Genomic DNA, 20370 nt, shown 5'->3' on the forward strand with positions numbered 1-20370 from the left:
TCAGGAACGTGCTTCATGGGACTCCATCAGAATCAGCATCTGGACTGCTTCAGAGCACAGTGTAAGACCCTTTTGTTGGCCGGACTTTCATTGGACTTTATAGCGAGATGGTGCTAAAAGTACTTGCCAAAGGAGTTAAAAAAAAGTTTGTATCCATTTTTTGCTTCTTTATGATTTTATGAATAAGGCCAGGTTTTTTTTCCCCTTTCACTGTAGAAATATCATGAAAGTCGTTTTGTCTTTGTGTTTACCAGAAGATTAGAGAAGTGGCATGCAAGCTTCCTCAGCTCTAACTGCAAAGGCAGGAGTGCTGAGTCTTTACAAAATATAAATCAATAATATCATAATAATTCTCCAAAGTTTTCCCCAGTCATTTGAGCAGAATAGGTGTTAACAAAGACAAACCAAAGGGTTAAATAGTATAGATAAAGATGACCTTAGGGATACTCCCCAGAAAGAAGCAGCAGCATTTGGACACTGCCATGATGTGGGGGAGGCAAGAGCGTGTGAAAAAAGTCAGATACCCCCCACACATGTCATGGGGTCTGGATACTGGGATGATCATGCTGTCAGAGACCGAGAAAGGGGGGAGTCAGAAAGGCTTGGGAGAGAAGACTTCTCCACACAATGCACAGTCAACCTGTGGAACTCATTGCTAGTGAATGTTGTGAAGCTCAAAAGTGTAACAGAGTTCAAAAAAGAATTAGATAAGTTTGTGGAGAATAGATCCATCAATGGCTCTTAGCAAAGATGGTCAGGGACGCAACCCCATCCTCTGGGTGTTCCTAAATCTTTGACTGCCAGAAGCTGGGACTGGATGACAGAGGATGGATCACTCGATGATTGCCGGTTCTGTTCATTCCTTCTGAAACACCTGGCATTGGTCACTATCGGAGGACAAGATACTGGGCTGGATGGGACCATTTGTCTGACCCAGTATGGCTGTTCTTATGTTTCTATGAGATAATTCAGTTTGGGCCAAGTTTAAGTTTTAGCTGGTGGTGAGACATCCAGAAAGAGAGATCAGAGAGAGAAGCCACGATTAAGGATTAGAGTGTGAGAGACAGGTCAGGAGTGAACAGATAGATTTAAGAGTTAGTGGTGTAAGGATGGGAATTGAAGCCAGGTGAGTGGAAAAAATCACCCGGTGTATGCGTAAAAGAAAGAGAGAAATGAGCCATGGGTGGAGCTCTGTGGTATTCCATAAAGAATAGGAGGGAAGAAGAGGACAGGTATGACTCACTGAAGAGATGCTGAGAGGTAGGAGTAGAACCTGGGGAAGCCAGAGCCATAAAATCCACAGAAGAACAAGATTTCAAGGAGTGTATGAATGGACTGTATTAAAGCAACTAATCCATCAAGGGTGGAGCTGGGGGTCTAAGACTTGGTTCTGAAAGAGGTCATTGAGAGGCCTTGATGAGGGCAGTTTTAGTGAAGTGGAGAAGGGAAGAGCTGGATTGAGGGGCCAGATCAAGGATGTAGTTTGAAAAGAGGAACTCAGGAAAGCGTCTGTAGTTGGACTGTACAATAAGCTTAGAGGTAAAGGCAGGAGGGACACAGGTAGTAGCTGAAGAGGCTGGTGGGGTCAATGATTTTGCGGATGTGGAGAGACGATGCTTGTCTTGTGAGTAGAAGTAACCTGGCAGGAAAGGAGTAAAGGAAGTCATGAGGATTGGGGAAGGAGGGTTTCCTGGGGCAGGTTAAGTGATTAGAGAAAGAGAGCAGGGAAGAAACCTTGGTGTCAGTAACAGAGTGGAAGGGCAACACAAATGCTCAGTACATCACCTAGGAAAGATGATTTAATTACATGGTGAGTCCCTTCCAGTGACTGGAACATTTGTCTAATGATTTATCTAAAACCATATATAACCAGGCAGTTGCTCATGGTGAGAATCTGACTTTGAAATTAGAAAATGCGACTGCATTTTGCCATTATACTTTTGAAATTCTGAGTTTTATGCCCAAAGTGCTAGAATAAAATAGAAATACCTTAGGCTGCGGCAACTCCTGCTAGCTTTAAAAGAAAACTATCCAGCTGAAAGGGCTAATATTCAAAGCGTAAGGTTTCATCCTACAAGAGTCTTCAAAGATGGATCATCTGTCCATGTTTTTGAAAAGTCAAGAAAGGTATTAACCTTTTCTTTCCCCAACATTTCTTTCACCGGGACGTGGGAGGAGGAGTTGTACGATATACTAGATAAATTTGCTTTTGAATAAAATATCTTCTAACTACACTTCTACCGGATGAGTGAGTAATTACTTCAAGCATGTAATATACGATTAATTTTTGTATATCTAGCAACATTCATCATGTTTGATTTAAGGCTATCTTAATGTGAATTGTTAATGAAGTGAAAAATTTGCCGTTGGTTGAATAGGGCGAAAAAGAAGCAGCTGGATATCCTAAATATTCATTGCGCAGTTAAATTGAATTTCTAATATTTCTAATCCCTTAATCTTTTTAAATAAAAATGTGAGATAGAACAAAGTTGTGATTGGACTTGTCATTACATTCTGTTAATCTTTAATGTGTAGGACTATTCATCTTTATGTTAGCTCCTAGGTAGGTCAACGTGGAATAGATCTCTGAATTGGGAGAAGGGAAAATGGGATGAATAAATTATACCTGCAGTAAAATCATTAGCTGTATCATTTTTATTGTAGTCAGTCATGTGGTCTGCCGTGAGCTGACAACTGTGCTCATACAGGTCACCATTTAGTGCTGCTTTTATATATAGCTCTGTTTGCTATGTCAATGACAGGTGAAGTTGCCATTTCTTCCTCCTCCTTTAACACATTAAATCAGGATGCTGCGAGTGATTCTGTTGACCCACTAGGTTTTGTACCATTCTTGATTGATCTGCAATATCTTTTCTTATGGTCTAACTTGCCTTCAAGCCACGCTGTTCCGTCTAAGACAGTGGTTCTCAACTGTGGTCCACCGCTTGTTCAGGGAAAGCCCCTGGCGCGCTGGGCCGGTTTGTTTACCTACTGCATCCACAGCTTCGGCCGATCAAGGCTCACGCTGGCTGCGGTTCACCGCTCCAGGCCAATGGGAGCTGCAGAAAATGACGCGGGCCAAGGGATGTGCTGGCTGCCCTTCCCGCAGCCCCCATTGGCCTGGAGCAGCAAACCACGGCCAGTGGGAGCCGCGATCAGCCGAACCTGTGGACGCGGCAGGTAAACAAACTGGCCCGGCACGCCAGGGGCTTTCCCTGAACAAGCGGTGGACCACAGTTGAGAACCACTGGTCTAAGAGATGTTCCTGTGCTATTCTGGAGGAAAGAATTTAGTATAACTGTGGTCAGAAAAGCTCTTTAAAAATCAGTTTTACACATCCCAGATGAGTGCCCTAACCACCTGGCTATTAGCTACTCTAGAGTGAGTCACCTGCAGTCTTTCCTGTTTTTGTATAACAGTAATGGGATGCAGGAGACCTGGGTTCAAATCCCTGGTCCAAATAAGGCAGAGTGGGGAATTGAACCTGGGTCTCCCACATCTTAGGTGCCCTCACTAACAAGCTATTTGCTATTCTCAGGTGGGTCTCTTTCTCTCTCTGGTAATGACTCAGAAATGCAATCCTGGACCTGAAAAAATCTTTCTGTTGAAAGTTTAATTGAAACTGACTATTTCCCACAAAAAGTTTCAGTTTTAACAAATCAGCATTTTCTAGCACAAAACTGTTTTGCTGAAAACTTCCCAACCAACTCGAGGGGGTGAGAGAAAGTGAGGGGTCATAGGAGGGGTCATAGGAAGTCACGAGTCAGGGCCCAAGTAAGTGACTTACTTGTAGTGACTTTATTGTAGAACATCCCTGTATTGAGATGCTATTACCGCTGTATTAGTAAGGCCAATATTGAAATACTGAGTCACGTTCCTTTAAAAAAGAAGTTGAAAAATTGGTAGGGATTCAAAAAAGAGGTACAACACTGATGTAAGGTCTGGAAAACATGCCTTCTAGTGAGAGACTAATTATCAGTGCATGAAGTCCATCCAAGAGAAGGTTAAGAGGTGACTTAATTATGATTTAGAAATAGCTATGTGGGGAGAAGATTTCAGTTAGTAGAAAGCTATCTAATTTAGCAGACATAGGCACAAAAAGATCCAGTGGTTGTAATCTGAAGCAAGATAAATTCAGACTAGAAATAAGGGGTGGGTTTGTTTTGTTTAACCAAGAAGGTAATTAATCATTGGAACAATCTCTTTCTAGCTAGAAACAAGGTGGATTTTCCATTAGTTGAACTCATTAAATCAAGATTGATGAATTTCTAAAAGATAAGCTCTAGCTCAACCCAAAGATATGGGCTTTCCACTGCATGCATCCGATGAAGTGAGCTGTAGCTCACGAAAGCTTATGCTCAAATAAATTTGTTAGTCTCTAAAATGCCACGAGTCTTCCTTTTCTTCGTGTGGATACAGACTAACACAGCTGCTACTCTGAAACCTGGCTTGATGAAGGAATCTCTTATTGAAATTCTATGGCCTTTGTTAATCAAGGGGGTCAGACTAGATGATTGTAATGGGTCCTTCTGGCCTTAAGCATGTGAAACTGATAGTGTACCTAAACAAGAGAGCCACACAATACCTGAATCAGCTGTAAGTGAAAGAGGGACATATGGTTTTATAATAAGATTAAAATATTAACTGACTTGATGTCTCAACGGGAGATACAAGGAGCATCTGAAACAGATGGTACAGCACAGTTTAAAAATATGGAGAGGAGACCAAGATTTGAAGCCTGGTGTCAGACTAAGCAGATAAGGAGTAAATGTGTTTGAATGTCAGAGGTAGGATGGATCCATTTCATGGAAAATTTTTAAACACACTGGGCAGTAAGTTGTTGACATTTGTAGTTCATACCAAACAGGGTAGGAAAAACCACCAATACCCAAGAAAAGGATAATATAATTCACAGTGATATAAATATACTGGAAGCATGGGCAGTATGTAGTGTCCTATCAACTTTCATTGCAAATACTTATTTCAAGTTTTATTTTCATTGGTCTTTGAAAATAATGATGCTAATACTGTAAGACTTACTTAAAATTCATTGTCTAGTACCTTCCTTCTGAGGAATTAAAAATTCTTTACAAACAGGAATGAATGAATACTTGCAACACTCATGAGGTTCAGTCGGTATTTTCCCCATTTTACAGGTAGGAAGACTGAAATGGAGGTTGTGACTTACAAAGAAAAACTATTGGGTACAGAACCCAGGTCTTCTGATTGCTATTTCAGCACTCTCATGGCCACTGAATGCTGCCTCCATGTAAGGCCAATCGTGGATAAAATTGTAAAATTTTTGAATAATGCATAAAGTGAGGGGAAACCTAGTAATGCAAGAAAAGAGGAATTAAATGTAGAATGTCCGAGTAAGTTGTTCATGCAAAGTATGGAAAACTCTGGGGGCCTTGGAGATTTATATTTTAAATTAAAGCAAGTGCTTCGGGGCTATAACCACCCTACCCAGGCTATCTGAATGAACTAAATACAAATACACAAGGAGAAACACAAAAAGGCTGGGTCGTTAAGAAACGTAGAGTGAATTTAATTGCACACAAAGCACTTAATAAACTAAATGAACAGCAGCACCTAAGGCAACAAGCAGAACAAGTAACCTAAGAAGTACAAAAAGTAAATTGGTTCAGGTATTAAGGAAGGAGAGATTGCGGGCACAGTCAGCATAGAAGTTAGAGCCCTGGGTTATCTCCACCACCAAATCCTCTGCAATACTTCCAGGAGAGTGGAGAGAAATATTTAACAGCTTGTTTTGTTCTCTGTTTTCCATTTTATTTTTTTCTTGTTCCAGACTATAGTAATTCTACTTTAAGACAGACTCATCCTGTCTTTTGGTTTCAGTGCCGCACAAGTACATTAATCTTCTCTTTTTCTTCAATTATTTTTATACATCTAGTTGTAGAACAGTTTTGATTTACATCAGTGTAATGGCCAGTAAAGAGAATAACACAACACAATATATTTTCATTACCATTGCTATATGCTGTAGCATTCTGACAGTAAACTGGAAAGAAGCTGCACTGGGCTGTATGGAAGGGACTGCAGTAATTAATCTTCATTAGGATTGTTGCCATGGCCTTGTAAATTAAAATTTATTATATGGAAGAAAGTTTGTGGCACAACATGTTTGATTAGCAAAATGCCAATACTTAAGGGATAAATTATTCTTAAATGTTCTAATTATTTTTTATGTGCAGATTCGGTCATTATTAACTGACAGTTTCTTTACGAAAGTTGAACTGCCAGGCATGCTGGAATTACATAGCAACTTGTTGGCTGCATTATATTTACACGGGCAACATTTCAGCGTAGCGCTGGTAAACGCAGCCTGCAAGAAATACTATAGCAAATGTAAATACGTACAATAGAGGCTTCTATCTGAAGCTCTCAAAGCATCGTATAAACGTTATTGTTTAAGTAATGACAATGTGCTTGAAGCTGCACATGGCCCTTTATTTCAAACTGTCCCTCCTCGAAGCTCTTACAATCTAAAGAATAGAGACTTTGAGTTGACAAGACATATGTAAGGGGACTGTTGCCCCCTTACTAACATTCAGTGGGGGTGTTTTGGTTGGCTAGCTCCCAGTACTCAAAGGGGAAAGGTCTATGGGAAATCAGGACCCTGAGACTGATAGTCCCCAGGAACAATTGGGAGAGGTCAATGCTCCAGGTCAGCCTGAATGACAGGGTGGGCAGGCTAATCAGGGAGTCAGGAGGCCAGGGAGGTCCCGTCCTCCGTGTGAGCTGGACTTGCCTGGGTCAGACAGAGTGGGGCCGAGCTAAGGAGAAAGCAGGGGCCCAAGCTGAGCCGGGGAGCAGAGCTGGGCCAGATCCAGAGAGAGCAGCCCCTGTCCTGGGAGCAGAGCTGCAGCCCCAAAGCCAAAGGCACAGCCCAGAGAGACCAGACTTGCCCTGGGAGGAAAGCTGCAGCAACCAGAGCCAGAGGGGCCAGAAAAGCAGCCCACGAAGCAGGTCAGTGCTGGGAGCAGAGCTGTAGCAACCAGTGGCAGAGGGGCCAAAGAAGCAGCCCAGGAAGCTGGAGGCAGAGCAGCAGCAGCAGTGCTGAGACAGAGTGGTGGAGCTGGGGCTGGAGCAGTCCAGAGCTGGGTGCGGGGGAGACCAAGGGGGACCCTGGGCAGCGGGCCCAGCACAGGGAGACGCCTCAGCCAAGAGGCTCTGCAGGCCAGGCTTGGATCGTAACCCCGACAGGGCGGGGGCGACACTGGGAAGAAGGGTCCTGCCACTTAGAGCCTGAGAGCGTGAGGCCACCACCAGAGCGAGTGTCCAACACACAGCATCCCTGCAGCACAGCCAGGGCCGGAGAAGGAGGCCTGGGACTTACAAGGAACAGACTGTGAACTGCCCTGACATTCCAGAGACACTGTTTGTGATGTTCCCTGCCACAGAGCGGGGTGATGTTTCCTTTAACCTTTCCCATTTTTCCATATTCTTTTTAAAATTAATTGTTGATTAAATACCTTGCATTTGCTTTAAATTGTATGTAATGGTCATTGGGTCAGAGAAGTGCCCCATGCAGAGAGAGTACCCCAGAGTGGGGACACCCTAGCCCCTGTCCTAGGTGACCACAGCAGGGCTGGGGGTCGAGCCCCCCAGGAATCCTGGGCCCAGCCTTGTTGGGGTTACGAGGAATCTGCCAGACAGGAGAGTGGAAGGGGAGTCCTCAAGGGCAGGGAGGCCACTGGGTAAAGGAAGTGGCAGCGAGGACTCAGATCCTTTCGCTAGCCCACTTCACCGGGGTAGTGCAGAAGCCAGGAAAGTTCCCCACAATAGCGGGACTATTCCCCCACTTACACATACTTAAAAGCCTGAAAGAGTTAATTGCTAGCAATTAAAAAAAAATCAACTCATTTCTTGTGGCTATCACCCCATAACCTTTGGGAAGTAAGTAGCAGTTTCCTTCATTTTATAGGTTGTTAAACTGAGATGCAGAATATTACTTGCCCAAGATTGCACCATCAGAATTAGAACCCCACCTTCTTGGATTCCAGACTCCTGTGCTAGCACTCATTTCAAAGATGTAGTTATAAGCTGTGTGATTATGCATGTGCATCAAAAGTGATCTATAAAGTGAAAGCACCTGTTTTGTTGTGTTTGGGTTAACATGGGTATAAAGGGTGGCCCACAGGAATTATTGTGCACATCCCTGAAATCTGCTGTTAGTACCTTGCTGCCCATGCAAATATAGCCACTCAGTAAATTAACCCATCAGGCTACCTGAAGCTGTGTGGGTAATTCAGGCTGCTGCAGCAGTGAAAAGCTAAACTGTACCAGATAGCACAAAGGAAGACTGCAATCCAGCTGCACATGCCACTTCCCAAATGTTATAAATGGAAAGGGAGAGGGATTTTGGCCTGGGTGTTCCTCCTTATGAATCGTGCCATTTAGTGGACATATCACCTTACTTCGTTCCATGATTTTCAATATTCCTGCACTAAAAATACCTGTTTTGAGGTTCGCTTCATCCATTTCTCTTAGAAGTGTCTCTATGCTTCTTCATGACCCCACCCCAAGTTGCTTACCATGTTAGATTCCCTCCTTGTTCATCTACCTTTCACCACACCTACTCTCTATCATGACTGGAATTAATAGGCAAACTTACTGGCTGCTGAAATGCACGTACTTTTGTTTTGCAACATGTCCCATTAACTTAGCAACATGCCTCTTCAGTAACAATAAGAAACAGTTTGACTCAAGAATAACCGTCCCACAAAGCTTTTGGTGAAAACCCTTGTTTTGATGTTTTGGATTGTACAGAGACTGGAAAACTTACAGTTCCATTTAAAATGTGTTATACAGTTAAGTTTTCTAGGTAACAAGATCTAGGCCTAATCCGAGAATCAGGTGTTTGTTTAACCTGCTCTTAAAAATCTCCAAGGATGGAGATTCCACAACCTCCCTAGGCAATTTATTCGAGCGCTTAATCACCCTGACAGTTAGGAAGTTTTTCATAATGTCCAACCCTAAATCTCCCTTGCTGCAATTTAAGCCCATTGCTTCTTGTCTATCCTCAGAGGTTAAGAAAAACAATTTTTCTCCCTTCTCCTTGTAAAAACCTTTTACATACATGAAAACTGTTATCATGTCCCCTCTCAGTCTTCTCTTTTCCAGACTAAACAAACCCAATGTTTTCAATCTTCCCTCATAGGTCATGTTTTCTAGACCTTTCATCATTTTTGTCGCTCTTCTCTGGACTCTCTCCAATTTGTCCACATCCTTCCTGAAATGTGGCGCCCAGAACTGGACACAATATTCCAGTTGAGGCCTAATCAGCGCGGAGTAGAGCGGAAGAATTACTTCTCGTGTCTTGCTTACAGCACTCCTGCTAATATATCCCAGAATGATGTTCGCTTTTTTTGCAACAGTGTTGCACGGGTTGACTCATATTTAGCTTGTGGTCCACTATGACCCCCAGGTCGCTTTCCGCAGTACTCCTTCCAAGGCAGTCATTTCCCATTGTATGTGTGCAACTGATTGTTCCTTCCTAAATGAAGTACTTTGCATTTGTCCTTATTGAATTTCATTCTATTTACTTAAGACCATTTCTCCAGTTTGTCCAGATCATTTTGAATTTTAATCCTATCTTCCAAAGCACTTGGAACCCCTCCCAGTTTGGTATCGTCCACAAACTTTATAAGTGTACTCTCTATGCCATTTTCTAAATCATTGATTAAGATATTGAACAGAACCGGACCCAGAACTGATCCCTGCAGGACCCCCACTCCAATGGTGTCTCCATCTCCAGTTTGAGGTGGGGTTTTTTTTGTATTTATTATAAGCCAGCTGCTTCTTATGTTGTATTATTTCTTCATTGTTTTAATTACTAAGATTGTTTTGAACTAGCATTCTAGATGCACTATCAGTCAATTATTAATGCAGCTGAGGTTTCAAAGCCTATTGAAGTACTGAAAATAATTGGCAAAGCAGCTAAGATTGTTTTTATTTAATTAGGCTTTTAGTCTTACTCTTTTTAAAATGAACTCTCATAAACCCTGCTAAGCGTACAATAGGTTCCTTGGAAAACTTTTGCGATTGACATTAGAATAAGTACATATACTGTCAACATATGTTTAGTGGTTATACAGCACCCAAAGTATACTAAGGACTGCATGGAGAAATAGGACAAGATCCTTGCCCCCAACAAGTTATAAACTAAGTATCAATAGCAAACATCTTAAAGGGACACACCTGCAAGGCTGACAGACCCAAAATCACAACAGATCTAAACATATTTTTTTAAATGTCGTAATTCTGAAAAAAAAATCTTTCTAACATGAGAGCTGCAGTCTTGTTTCACTCCCCTCATTCTCTACTGGGCAGGCAGAATAAATGTAAGGTTCTTGGATTTCATGGGATATGGATACACGTGTTTGTGTCATGTGTTTCTTCTCCCTGTCTCCTTTTTTCATTTTAATGAGTAGGCAGAGGTTGACATCTGCAGTGTCTATTCTCGTCCTTTTTACAAGAACAGAACCGGTAGGCAGACATATGGATCACACACCTGCAATCTCAACACAACGAAGGCAAGACAGGCAGTAAGATAGAAACTTTGTCATTCTCTTTATACTAAGTTAGAAAAAGGAAGAACATATTGTAATGTTGATCTTTTTCCCGGAGGGACCTGTGTTCTGGTGGTGTTTGGATGTGCCACTGTAGTCATATTTTGAGCTGTCATTTTAATTGTAAACCTTGTTTCTGGAAGGTTTATAATGTAGGCATTTTAATGTGCCTGCAATTTGTTGCACTTCTCAAAAAGTTACAGTTGGCTGAAAATCTGAGTCCAAATTTTGTTACTGCCAGTCCAGGTGTGTCTGATTTGGAAATTCCTTGTCCGAAGAGTCTAAAATACAACTGAGCCTCATACTTTTGCGCAGTGTTGGCACACGTGTGCACTGATTATTGGGAGTTACTTGGAGTAAACATTGTTTCTAATGGAGCAACCTTTAAAGTAGTGTATGTGATCTACAATACAGTGTGTGTGCCAAACTGCACTAAAACTGAATTATGGCAAATGTCAACTAAGTGTACACAAAAATCTTTGACTTATTCATTTCCCCAGATTGTTAACAATATTTTCTAATAGTCTTCCTTCTGCAGTGACCACTATACAGTGTTCCATGTTATCACAGGCAGGGCTGGTAACATTGCATTATAATGTTTCCCATTATAAGACCCCATTCTCAACTGCTTATAACTTTGACAACTTTTAGCCATTTGGACTTAAATTTTCCATGCTGGGTGTGCTCCTCAGGCTGAAGTGTATTGGAAATTTTCAGCCAAAACAATTCAGGCATTTCTGAGAACAAGGATGGGGGAAAATATATTGTGTGTTGTCCCTCCCCCCCATCCCGTGTAGTGAGGAGGAGAAAGCTGACTGAACCAAATGCAGCAGGGACAAGAGCTAGACCTAAGGAGTCTGGGGAGTACACTGGGACAAGGAGCCTTGGATGGACATATGAGAAGATGGAGAGGCTGGTGTTGGGGGAGGAGAACAAGACTGGGAGTTGGGGTAGTGGAGACTGGGACTGGCTGGGCAAGGAGACTGGGAATAGGAGCTGAGGGACTGGCTGGAAAAAGTGGTATGTAAGACTGTATCATAATACATACACACAAGGGGACTGAATGAAGATTGCATGGGCAACCTTAATTCTGGTATTTCCTAACTTCTGATTGCTTGATCTTGCATCTTAATGTTGCTTTAACACATAGGGTTGGGTTGGTTCGTTTTTGACATGTAACCTGGAGTTTGTCCACCCAGAGTCTTAGTGTGTGGCAAGTCAGTATGTGAATGTACAGCACTCTAGCTTGCCACACACTTACTGCCTGTGTGGACCTTGTTACCCGGCAATAAACATTACATAGTATGCTTTGACGTAGTGCCGTTTCAAACAGCCATACATCCACCTGCACTATGGAACTTTTAGTGCACAGTAGCAGGGTCCATGTGGACAGTTAGCGTGCAACAGGCTAGAACACTGCAGATTTACACCTGGCTTTGCCGCACACTGACTGAATAGACAAGCTCTTTCCTATGGCCCAAGTGTGATGGATGATTTACAGAACATAGAAAAGACGTGTTCCTGCCCCCGTCGCTTTTATCTTAATTTAGATAAGATAGAAGTGTGAAGAAAAACAATGAGAGGGACAGGAGAAAGGAAGACGAGTTACAGGGTATGTGGTAACCCAGATAGGTTACGTGCTCCTCTGGTTGGTCTCAGTAAGTGCATAAGACTTTCCCTCTTTACATGATTCATACTAGTTTATAAACTGAGTGAAATGTATTCATTTGATTTTGTTGGGAGGAGGTGTACCTAATATTATGGGAGTAAGGCAGGCAGTAGAGGATCTGAGGATCGGAGATTTTGGAGAGAGCAGGGAGATGAAAATAGAAGGAAGTCTGGCAAAGTATGATGGGCTGCAGATAAGTAAAAGGAAGAGTAAAGAGAGGTATAAGTTGGTTGAGCTCTACCCTCCTCTGAACACTGCAGTCAATACCATATGTGCTCCAGATCTACACCTTTCCCGGGGCTGGGCTCACATAACATCAGCAAGCATAAAACTCTTCTGCCTAAGCTTTCTCCGCAAGCTTGTCTGTTCCTTGGGTTTCCCTGTAGGACTTCCACTGTCCCACACTCTAGTTACCTATGTCTCATGGACACTAACTTTGCTATCTCCTGGTTGCAGCTAACAAGGTCCACCTACCATCATGAGTCTTAGATTATAAACTCTTTGGGGAATGGACCATGTCTACAGTTGTTTATATAGCTCTATGTGGCCCTAGTACAACAGGACTGAGGCTTTTAAAAAGCCTTTGCTGAAGTTGCTGATGTCACTGGTGATGACCCATGTGTTTGGGTGTCAAGTAGTTGGGTCCTGGAGTCCCTGACACTGACTCCCTGCTTGGCAAAGGAGAAGGGAAGGAAGGGTGGACAGGCAAGACCATTTCCCTGGCTTCTGCAAGCTGGTCCAGGGCTCTTCCAGAAGGAGCTGGGGTTTTTTAAGGTTGGGTGAGCATCTAAACTTGGGGTTTAGTAAGGAACTTATGCACAGCCTGAAGTAGTTTTTCTAAAGTACAGTTGTAAGAGGACCATTTAAAGTCAATGTGGATTCATAAAAAGCAGGAACAATAGGTAAGGCTTGGGTTTTGCAGCTTTAAATCTTGCTGGAAAGGCTTTATACATGTTCATTACTTTCCTTCCTGAACTTGTCTTTAATATTTGGAATTTATGTCATACATTAGTAGCAGCAGAGGAAAGAAATCTCTGTTAACGCCATCACTCTGATCTTAATACTTCTCAGTGTGACTGGGCATCGCATGGGGTGCTGCATGCTATAATTACATACTTTGTGAGCTGCAATATCAATGCTCAGCAGTATGAGGGAGGTGAAAGAAGTAAGGCATGTGTCACCCTTACCTTGAGTTTTCTGGTGTGGTTCTTGCTTTGTCACCACTGAGTTAATGTACAGTTTGCATTTAATATTAAGTATTTTAACTGAGCTGGTCAAAAAATGCCAATTCTTGTTTCAGGAAATTTTGATATTTTTTTTTATTTGGAAAATTTCCCATTAAATGTATTTTATGAAAAAAATTATGAAAATCAAAAACCATTTTCAGTTTTTAAAAAATCATGTTTTAGTTTTAAAAAACCAAACGTTGTAACAGAAAATGGTTTTCCAAAGCCAATTATTTTCAGTTTTTGGTTTTGGTATTTCATTGAAAAACTGGAACATTTCTACCAAAATGAAAAAATTTCATGAAAACAATTTTTCTGAAAAATAAAAGTTTCAGCAACATTTCAACCAGCTCTAATTTTAACAATAATTTAAAAACAAATCCAGTTACATGTATGTGTGTTGATGGGATGGATAGCAAGTGACCTGTTAGAGCCCGATGGCTTCCCTGAGACTATTTTAGACTCATGCATTTGTTCTTGGTGCATCATGTAGAAATCGCATGTGCTGACTTTAATTAGCACAGAGAGGATTAGGATAAAAGTGAGGATTATCATACCCAATGGTTCACAGTAAAAGCTGTGCTTTTGTCAGGAGCATTTGGGAAAACATGAAACACAAGAGTGATGTTTGAGTTTCTTGTCTTGAGCTGAAATGTGCTTACATTTTGGAGGTACTTAATATAATATTGTGCATGCAAATCTCTGAAGTAGATGGTGGCTGTTCAAAGCCATAGATGGTCCATGGAGGAAAAACTCTGCGAGCTGCACAAAACCATTTTATTTTCAAGTTCATCTTCTTCATATTTTCTGTGGTTTTTTAATCATTATTTCCAACCCTAATATTAAACGTGTTGCTGTTGCCCCTTCTTCTCTGGAAACCGTGATGCATTCTCCTCCTGATTGCTCTGACTATAAATAATTGTTCTCAGTTGTTATAAAGAACACAGTTTCTGAACCTTATTAGTATAAACTCCTGCCCAGGAAATGCCACTATAACTCACATTTAAAGTGGCTGAAAAATCCTGTTGCTAGATATCACTGTTCCTCTCATGGCAAAGACCTACATAATAGTTTCCAAGGATTTATTTCTAGGGAAAATGTTTTTAAAACATTGGATGGGCCCAAATCATACCCTGTAGCCACACTGGAATGTTGAGAAAGTTTGGAGTCTGCTCTGGATGACAATTCTAACATTGTGACTGTTGTCTAGGTCAACTGACATATCACTAAATCAACTTTTCCAAGTTTTCTATCACTACAGAATGTAACAAGTATTGTATAAAGCCGGTATTGATTTCTTGATATATTTTAATCAATTAACTACTAAACAGACAACAAAACATTCACTTCTACGTGAAAGGGATTCTAATTTAGACATTTAGAGTTCATCTAATTCCATTGCTATCCTCGTCTGAATAGTAATTTTATGTTTGCCTCTTATCTGGCTATAAATTTGCCTTGTTTAAAATGAATTGTTTGATTGCATTGATTACCACAGTTGTTAAAAAGAGTAATTGATTTGTTTCTGCAGTGAGCTTGAGGAGAAGAACGGAACGAGGAAAAGAGGCAAGAGCAGCAATAAAGCAGCAGCAGCAGAAGAAACGCCACTGAGAAGGAAAAAGGCTAAACTTAGCGATGAGGACTCTTTTGTGCCATTAGATACAGGGCTTTCTCTGGCAGAGGATGAAGAACTCGTACTACATCTGCTCAACAGTCAGAGATAATTATTTTTCCCCAGTTTTTTTCCTAGGTCATCTTTGCTCTTATGTCAGAAGTCTGCACAAAATCAATCTGGCATCAGGGCAGATGGGTATCTGTGGACATTGATAAATGAGTTTCATGAACAATGGACTTGCCTCAGATCAGATATTAGATTATATACAAGGTTATTCTTTTCCATGACGTATATTCAGTATGGTTGGTTTGGGATTATAAAGATTTCCAAGCCAAATTTCCAATCTAAATCCCCTGATGACATTTTGTTAGTAGCACATTTATAATTGAAAAACTCCAGGTTTGAAGTATTTGTTGTACTTCTTTGTAAAATTTAAGCTTGCTTCATAACAAAAGCTTAATGTGCTCCAGTCTGAATTTTTCTTGTTTTTTGGCAGGTTTGTAATCTCAAAATATAAAGAAAGTGGATTAAAACTATTAAAGAATAAATATTTTTCCAAGCTCAAATGGTGAACAGTAGATATTACTTATTAAATGAAATGCAGATTTGTTTTTACTGTAGGTAATACACATTTATTTAAAAGCTCCTGAAGTTTTTGAAATAAATTATATGTATATCTCTTTAGCTTCCCTATGAAAACAATTAAACTTCTCCAGCCAGTTCGCATTTCCGTTATACTTACAATTCTGTCAACTGTGTTGAAAGAATCAAAAAAAGAAAAAACAGAAAAAGAGAAAATTCTGCAAGGGCCAGGCAGACAACGGGACACTGTTCTGTCTTCCTAGAGCCAAGACATGAGATGTTATTCTAAGATTGGGTAGGCTTCTCAAGTCGATGGGCAACGGTCCATTGGTCGTGGTTCATATCAGAATTAATGACATTGAGTCTGGGATATCTCACAGATGGTAGATCCAAGTTTCCTGAATGTAAGTGTACTGTAGAATGGACAAGCGATCTTCTCTGAGATCCTTCCAGTTCCACAAAAGAAGGGAGGCAGAAGATTCTAGAAGTAAATAGCTGGCTATGTAAGTGGTGTAGAGTGGAGGGTTTTGATTTTGTGGAACAATGATCCACTGTCTATGGGGAGAGGGGGTCTATAGTTTGGATGGCTTCCACCTCAGTAGAAGAGGAACAAATCTCCTCGGGGACAGGCTGGCTAGAGCAGTCAGAAGGGTGTTGAACTAATAGCAAAAGGGGAGGATAAAAAGAGAGAAGATATGAGAACTCAGAACAAAGTTGAGATGTTGAGAACAAAATTAAGGAACCAAAGGACATGAAGAGAAGAAATTCTTGAATTGTCTATACACGAATATTAGAAGCCTGGGTAACAAAAAGAGGAAGTGGAATTGCTCATTTGCGAGCATAAATTTGAGCTAGTTGGTATTACTGAAACCTGGTGGGATGATTCCCATGTTTGGAATGTTAAAGTTGATTTAGGAAGGATCAAGTGGGCAAAAGGGGCACTCTGTGTCCAAAATGGCATTGCCTGTTTCCAAGTCACTAGTAACTTGGAAGAAAATTATCTTGAATGTTTGTGGCTGAATGTCCACACAGGTGAAGCACAAGGTGGTGTATGAGCTGATCTCTGCTACAGACCACAAAATCACACTAGGGAACAGGATGACTGCCTCCTTATGCACCTTATAATGTATAGGGAATAAAGCTGTGTGATCATGGGGGGACTTCAGTTTGAGTGACACATGCTAGAGGTCTTGTGCTGCCAGTATTAAAACATCCTTGGACTTTCTAAACATTATAGATGGCAGTTTTCTAACTCAAAAAGTGTTGCAGCCACTTCATTAGTTCTTCATTAGACCTCGTCTTGACCGATAAAGAGAAACTGAACACAGAACTGAAGTTCATGGTAGCTTAGGTACAAATGATCGTGACTTGATCACATTTATAATGTGCAAACCGAATAAAGCCCAGAACAGTAAATAAATAAATAAATATATATATACACACACACACACACACACACACTGTTTAAAAAGAGCGGTTTCACACACACACACTGTTTAAAAAGAGCGGTTTCACAAAGCCAAATCAGCTGGGAGGAAGAATTTAATCAGAAAAATGTGAATGACAATCGGGAACCTTTGGAAAGACACATTACTAGAGGCCCACCCAGCCACAATCCCACAACCAAGGGACAATTGAAATGATAGAATTATCAGTAATAATGCAGAAAAGGCAGTGGTGTTCAATAAATATTTTTGTTCTGTATTGGGAAAAAAAATGAGACTACAGATGTTATAGGCTTCTCATGTGGTGATTCCATTCCACTAGTATCTCAGGAAGTATGTTAAACAGCAACTACTAGAATTAAACACTTTTAAATCATCAGGTACAGATAACTTGCATCCAAGAATTTTAAGAGCTGGCTGAAGAGCTCTCTGGATGGTTAATATTGATTTTCAATATGTCTTAGTGCACTGGGAAGGTTCCAGAAGACTGGAAGAGAGCTAATGTGCCAATTTTTAGAAAGGGTAAACAGGATGACCTGGGTAATTATAGGCCTGTCAGCCTGATTTCAATCCCAAGCAAGATAATAGAGTGCCCAATATGGGTCTCTGTGAATAAAGAATTAAAGAAGAGTAATATAATTAATGCCAATTGACATGTGTTTATGGAAAACAGATCCTGTCAAATTAACTGGATGTCTTTCCCTCACCCCCACCCCTCCCGATCCACCTGGTCTCAGTAAAAGAACTTTTCCTGCACCAGTGTGGAACTGAATAGTCTCCTCCTCTCTTTCAGCTACTGGTCGGGGGATGGTTCAATATCCCCGTGCTGACCTGGTGTGAAGCTGCTGCAGCCAGCCGCTCTAGCTCTATATCCCTTAAAGGGGCCACACACCTTTTCCTACAAGCCAGACAACGTCTCCCACTATTTAATGTACAGAGAGGTCATTTTGATCAGATTACAAGTTAGGTTGATAAAGATAATTGTGTTGACGTAATTTACTCACGGCTATTGTAAGGCATTTCACTTGGTACCATATGACATTTAATTAAAAAACTAGAACAATATAAAATTAATGTGGCATACAGTCAATGGATTAAAAACTGGCTTACTGATAAGCCTCAAAATGTAAAATGGGAATCATCATCAAGCAGGTTTGTTTCCAGTGGGGTCCCACAACTATCAGTTCTTGGTCCTACCCTATTTAACATTTTTATCAATGACCTGGAAGAAAACAAAAATCACTGATAAAATTTGTAGATGATACAAAAATTGGGGGAATGGTAAATAATGAAGAGGTCACTGATTCAGAGCAATTTGGATGGCTTGGTAAACTGGGTGCAAGCAAACTATGAGTTTAATATGGCTAATTGGAGGGCTGGCTTTAGGCACCAGCAAAACAAGCAGGAGCTTGGGGTGGCACATTTCTACTGGCGGCATTCCGGCGCCGGCCATGCTGCCCCTAAAAATGTGCCCCCACTGCCCCAGCTTGCCTCCGCTCCACCTGCTCCCTTGAGCACACTGCCACCGTTTCACTTCTCCCCCTTCCCTCCCAGGCTTGCTGCGCGTGAAACAGCTGTTTCGTGCAGCAAGCCTGGGAGGGAGAGAGGGGAAGCCGAGCGGTGGCGCGCTCGGGGGAGGCGGTGGCGGTGGAGCGGAAGTGAGCTGGGGTGGGGAGCGGTTCCTCGACCCCCCTCCGTTACTTCCTGCACTCCCCCCCGCTCACCTCCGCTCCGCCTGCTCCCCTGACCGCGCTGCCTCTCCCTCGCCTGAGAGCAATGGGGAGGAAAATGCGGCATGCCCAGGGGAGGAGGCAGGGCCGGGGATTTGGGGAAGGGGTTGGGAATGGGTGGAGTTGGGGCGGGGGGGGGGGATGAAAAAAAAGCGGGGGCGGCCAAAATTTTTTTTTTGCTTGGGGCAGCAAAAATCCTCAAGCCGGCCCTGGCTAATTGTAATTGAATACATCTGAGAACAAAGAGTGTAGGCCATACTTACTGGATGGGGACTGTGTCCTGGGAAGCAGTGACCCTAAAAACTGATTTGGGAATCATAGTGGATAATCAGCTGAACATGAGCTTCTAGTATGATGCTGTGGGCAGAAGGGTGAGTGTGATCCTGGGATGCATAAACAGGAATCTCAAGGAGCAGTAGAGAGGTTATTGTATCTCTATATTTACTTCTGTATTGCTACTGCTGCTGGAATTGTGTGTCCAGTTCTGGTGCCCACAATTCAAGAAGGCTGGAGAGGGTTCAAAGAAGAGCCACCAGAATGATTAAAGGATTAGAAAACATGCCTTCTACTTATAGACTCACGGAGCTAAATCTATTTCTCTTAACAAAGACGGTTAAGGGGTGACCTGATTACAGTCTGTAAGTATCTGCATGAGGAACAAATATTTAATTGTGGGCTCTTCAGTCCAGCAGAGAAAGGTATGACATGATTCAATGGCTGGAAGTTGAAACTAGACAAATTCAGACTGAAAATGAGGCATAAATTCTTAAAGGTGAGAGTAGTTAATCATTGGAACAATTTATCAAGAGCTGTTGTGGATCCTCCACCACTGACCATTTTTAAATCAAGATTGGGTGCTTCTCTAAAAGATAAGTGCTAGAAATTATTTTGGGGAAGTCCTATGGCCTTTGTTATACAGGAGGTCAGACTAGATGATCGCGAAATGATGGTGCCTCCTGGCCTTGGAATCTATGAATAAAATAACATTAAAATCTAATTCGGCCAAACCGCTTTATCAATTGAAACTACATTATCTTGGGGCTTGGTTTCTCATCCGAGACAAGCTAGTGCATGGTACTGCCTTGTAAAATTAACTACAAGGATGCAAACTGTAGGGCAATGGCCACCTGAATATCTGAGACCAGAACCGAGCCTCTTTCTGTTATGACAAATCATAACATGGAGGAGTAGAGTATTTAGCTTTATTTTCCAGCATTTTTTTTTTTGAAGTTACACCCTGCTAAACACTATACTAAATTTGTACGTGAAGATTGTGGTGAAGGGTGAGGAACTAATAGTGCTGGTCTCTGGCAGATTGTATGCGTGTTTGCCTGTCAACACTGCATCCTGATCAACAGCCATTGGGCTTTTGCAGTGCTATACCTTTCCTTGCAGAAATTGCAAATGACCCCAACAGTGGTGTTTCTTTGGCTTGCATGTGCGTAAATGGGGACTAGGAGGAAACTACAACATTCATTTTTCACTTCTGACCTGGGACAGCGTACTCC

General features: G+C 41.7%; 1 protein-coding gene across 1 annotated transcript in view; it reads left to right on the forward strand.

Annotated features, from left to right (window-relative positions):
- The window catches only part of DDX10 (DEAD-box helicase 10), a 336928-nt gene extending 321323 nt beyond the window's left edge, over window positions 1-15605 (forward strand). Inside the window, exon 18 of the mRNA XM_074957670.1 lies at window positions 15022-15605. Coding sequence (XP_074813771.1) covers window positions 15022-15214 — 193 coding nt within the window. The 3' untranslated portion in view covers window positions 15215-15605. The remainder of the gene's footprint in view (window positions 1-15021) is intronic.
- Window positions 15606-20370: the final 4765 nt, after the last annotated feature.

The sequence above is a fragment of the Natator depressus genome, chromosome 1 (genome assembly GCF_965152275.1).
Source record: "Natator depressus isolate rNatDep1 chromosome 1, rNatDep2.hap1, whole genome shotgun sequence".
Lineage (NCBI taxonomy): Eukaryota > Metazoa > Chordata > Testudines > Cheloniidae > Natator > Natator depressus.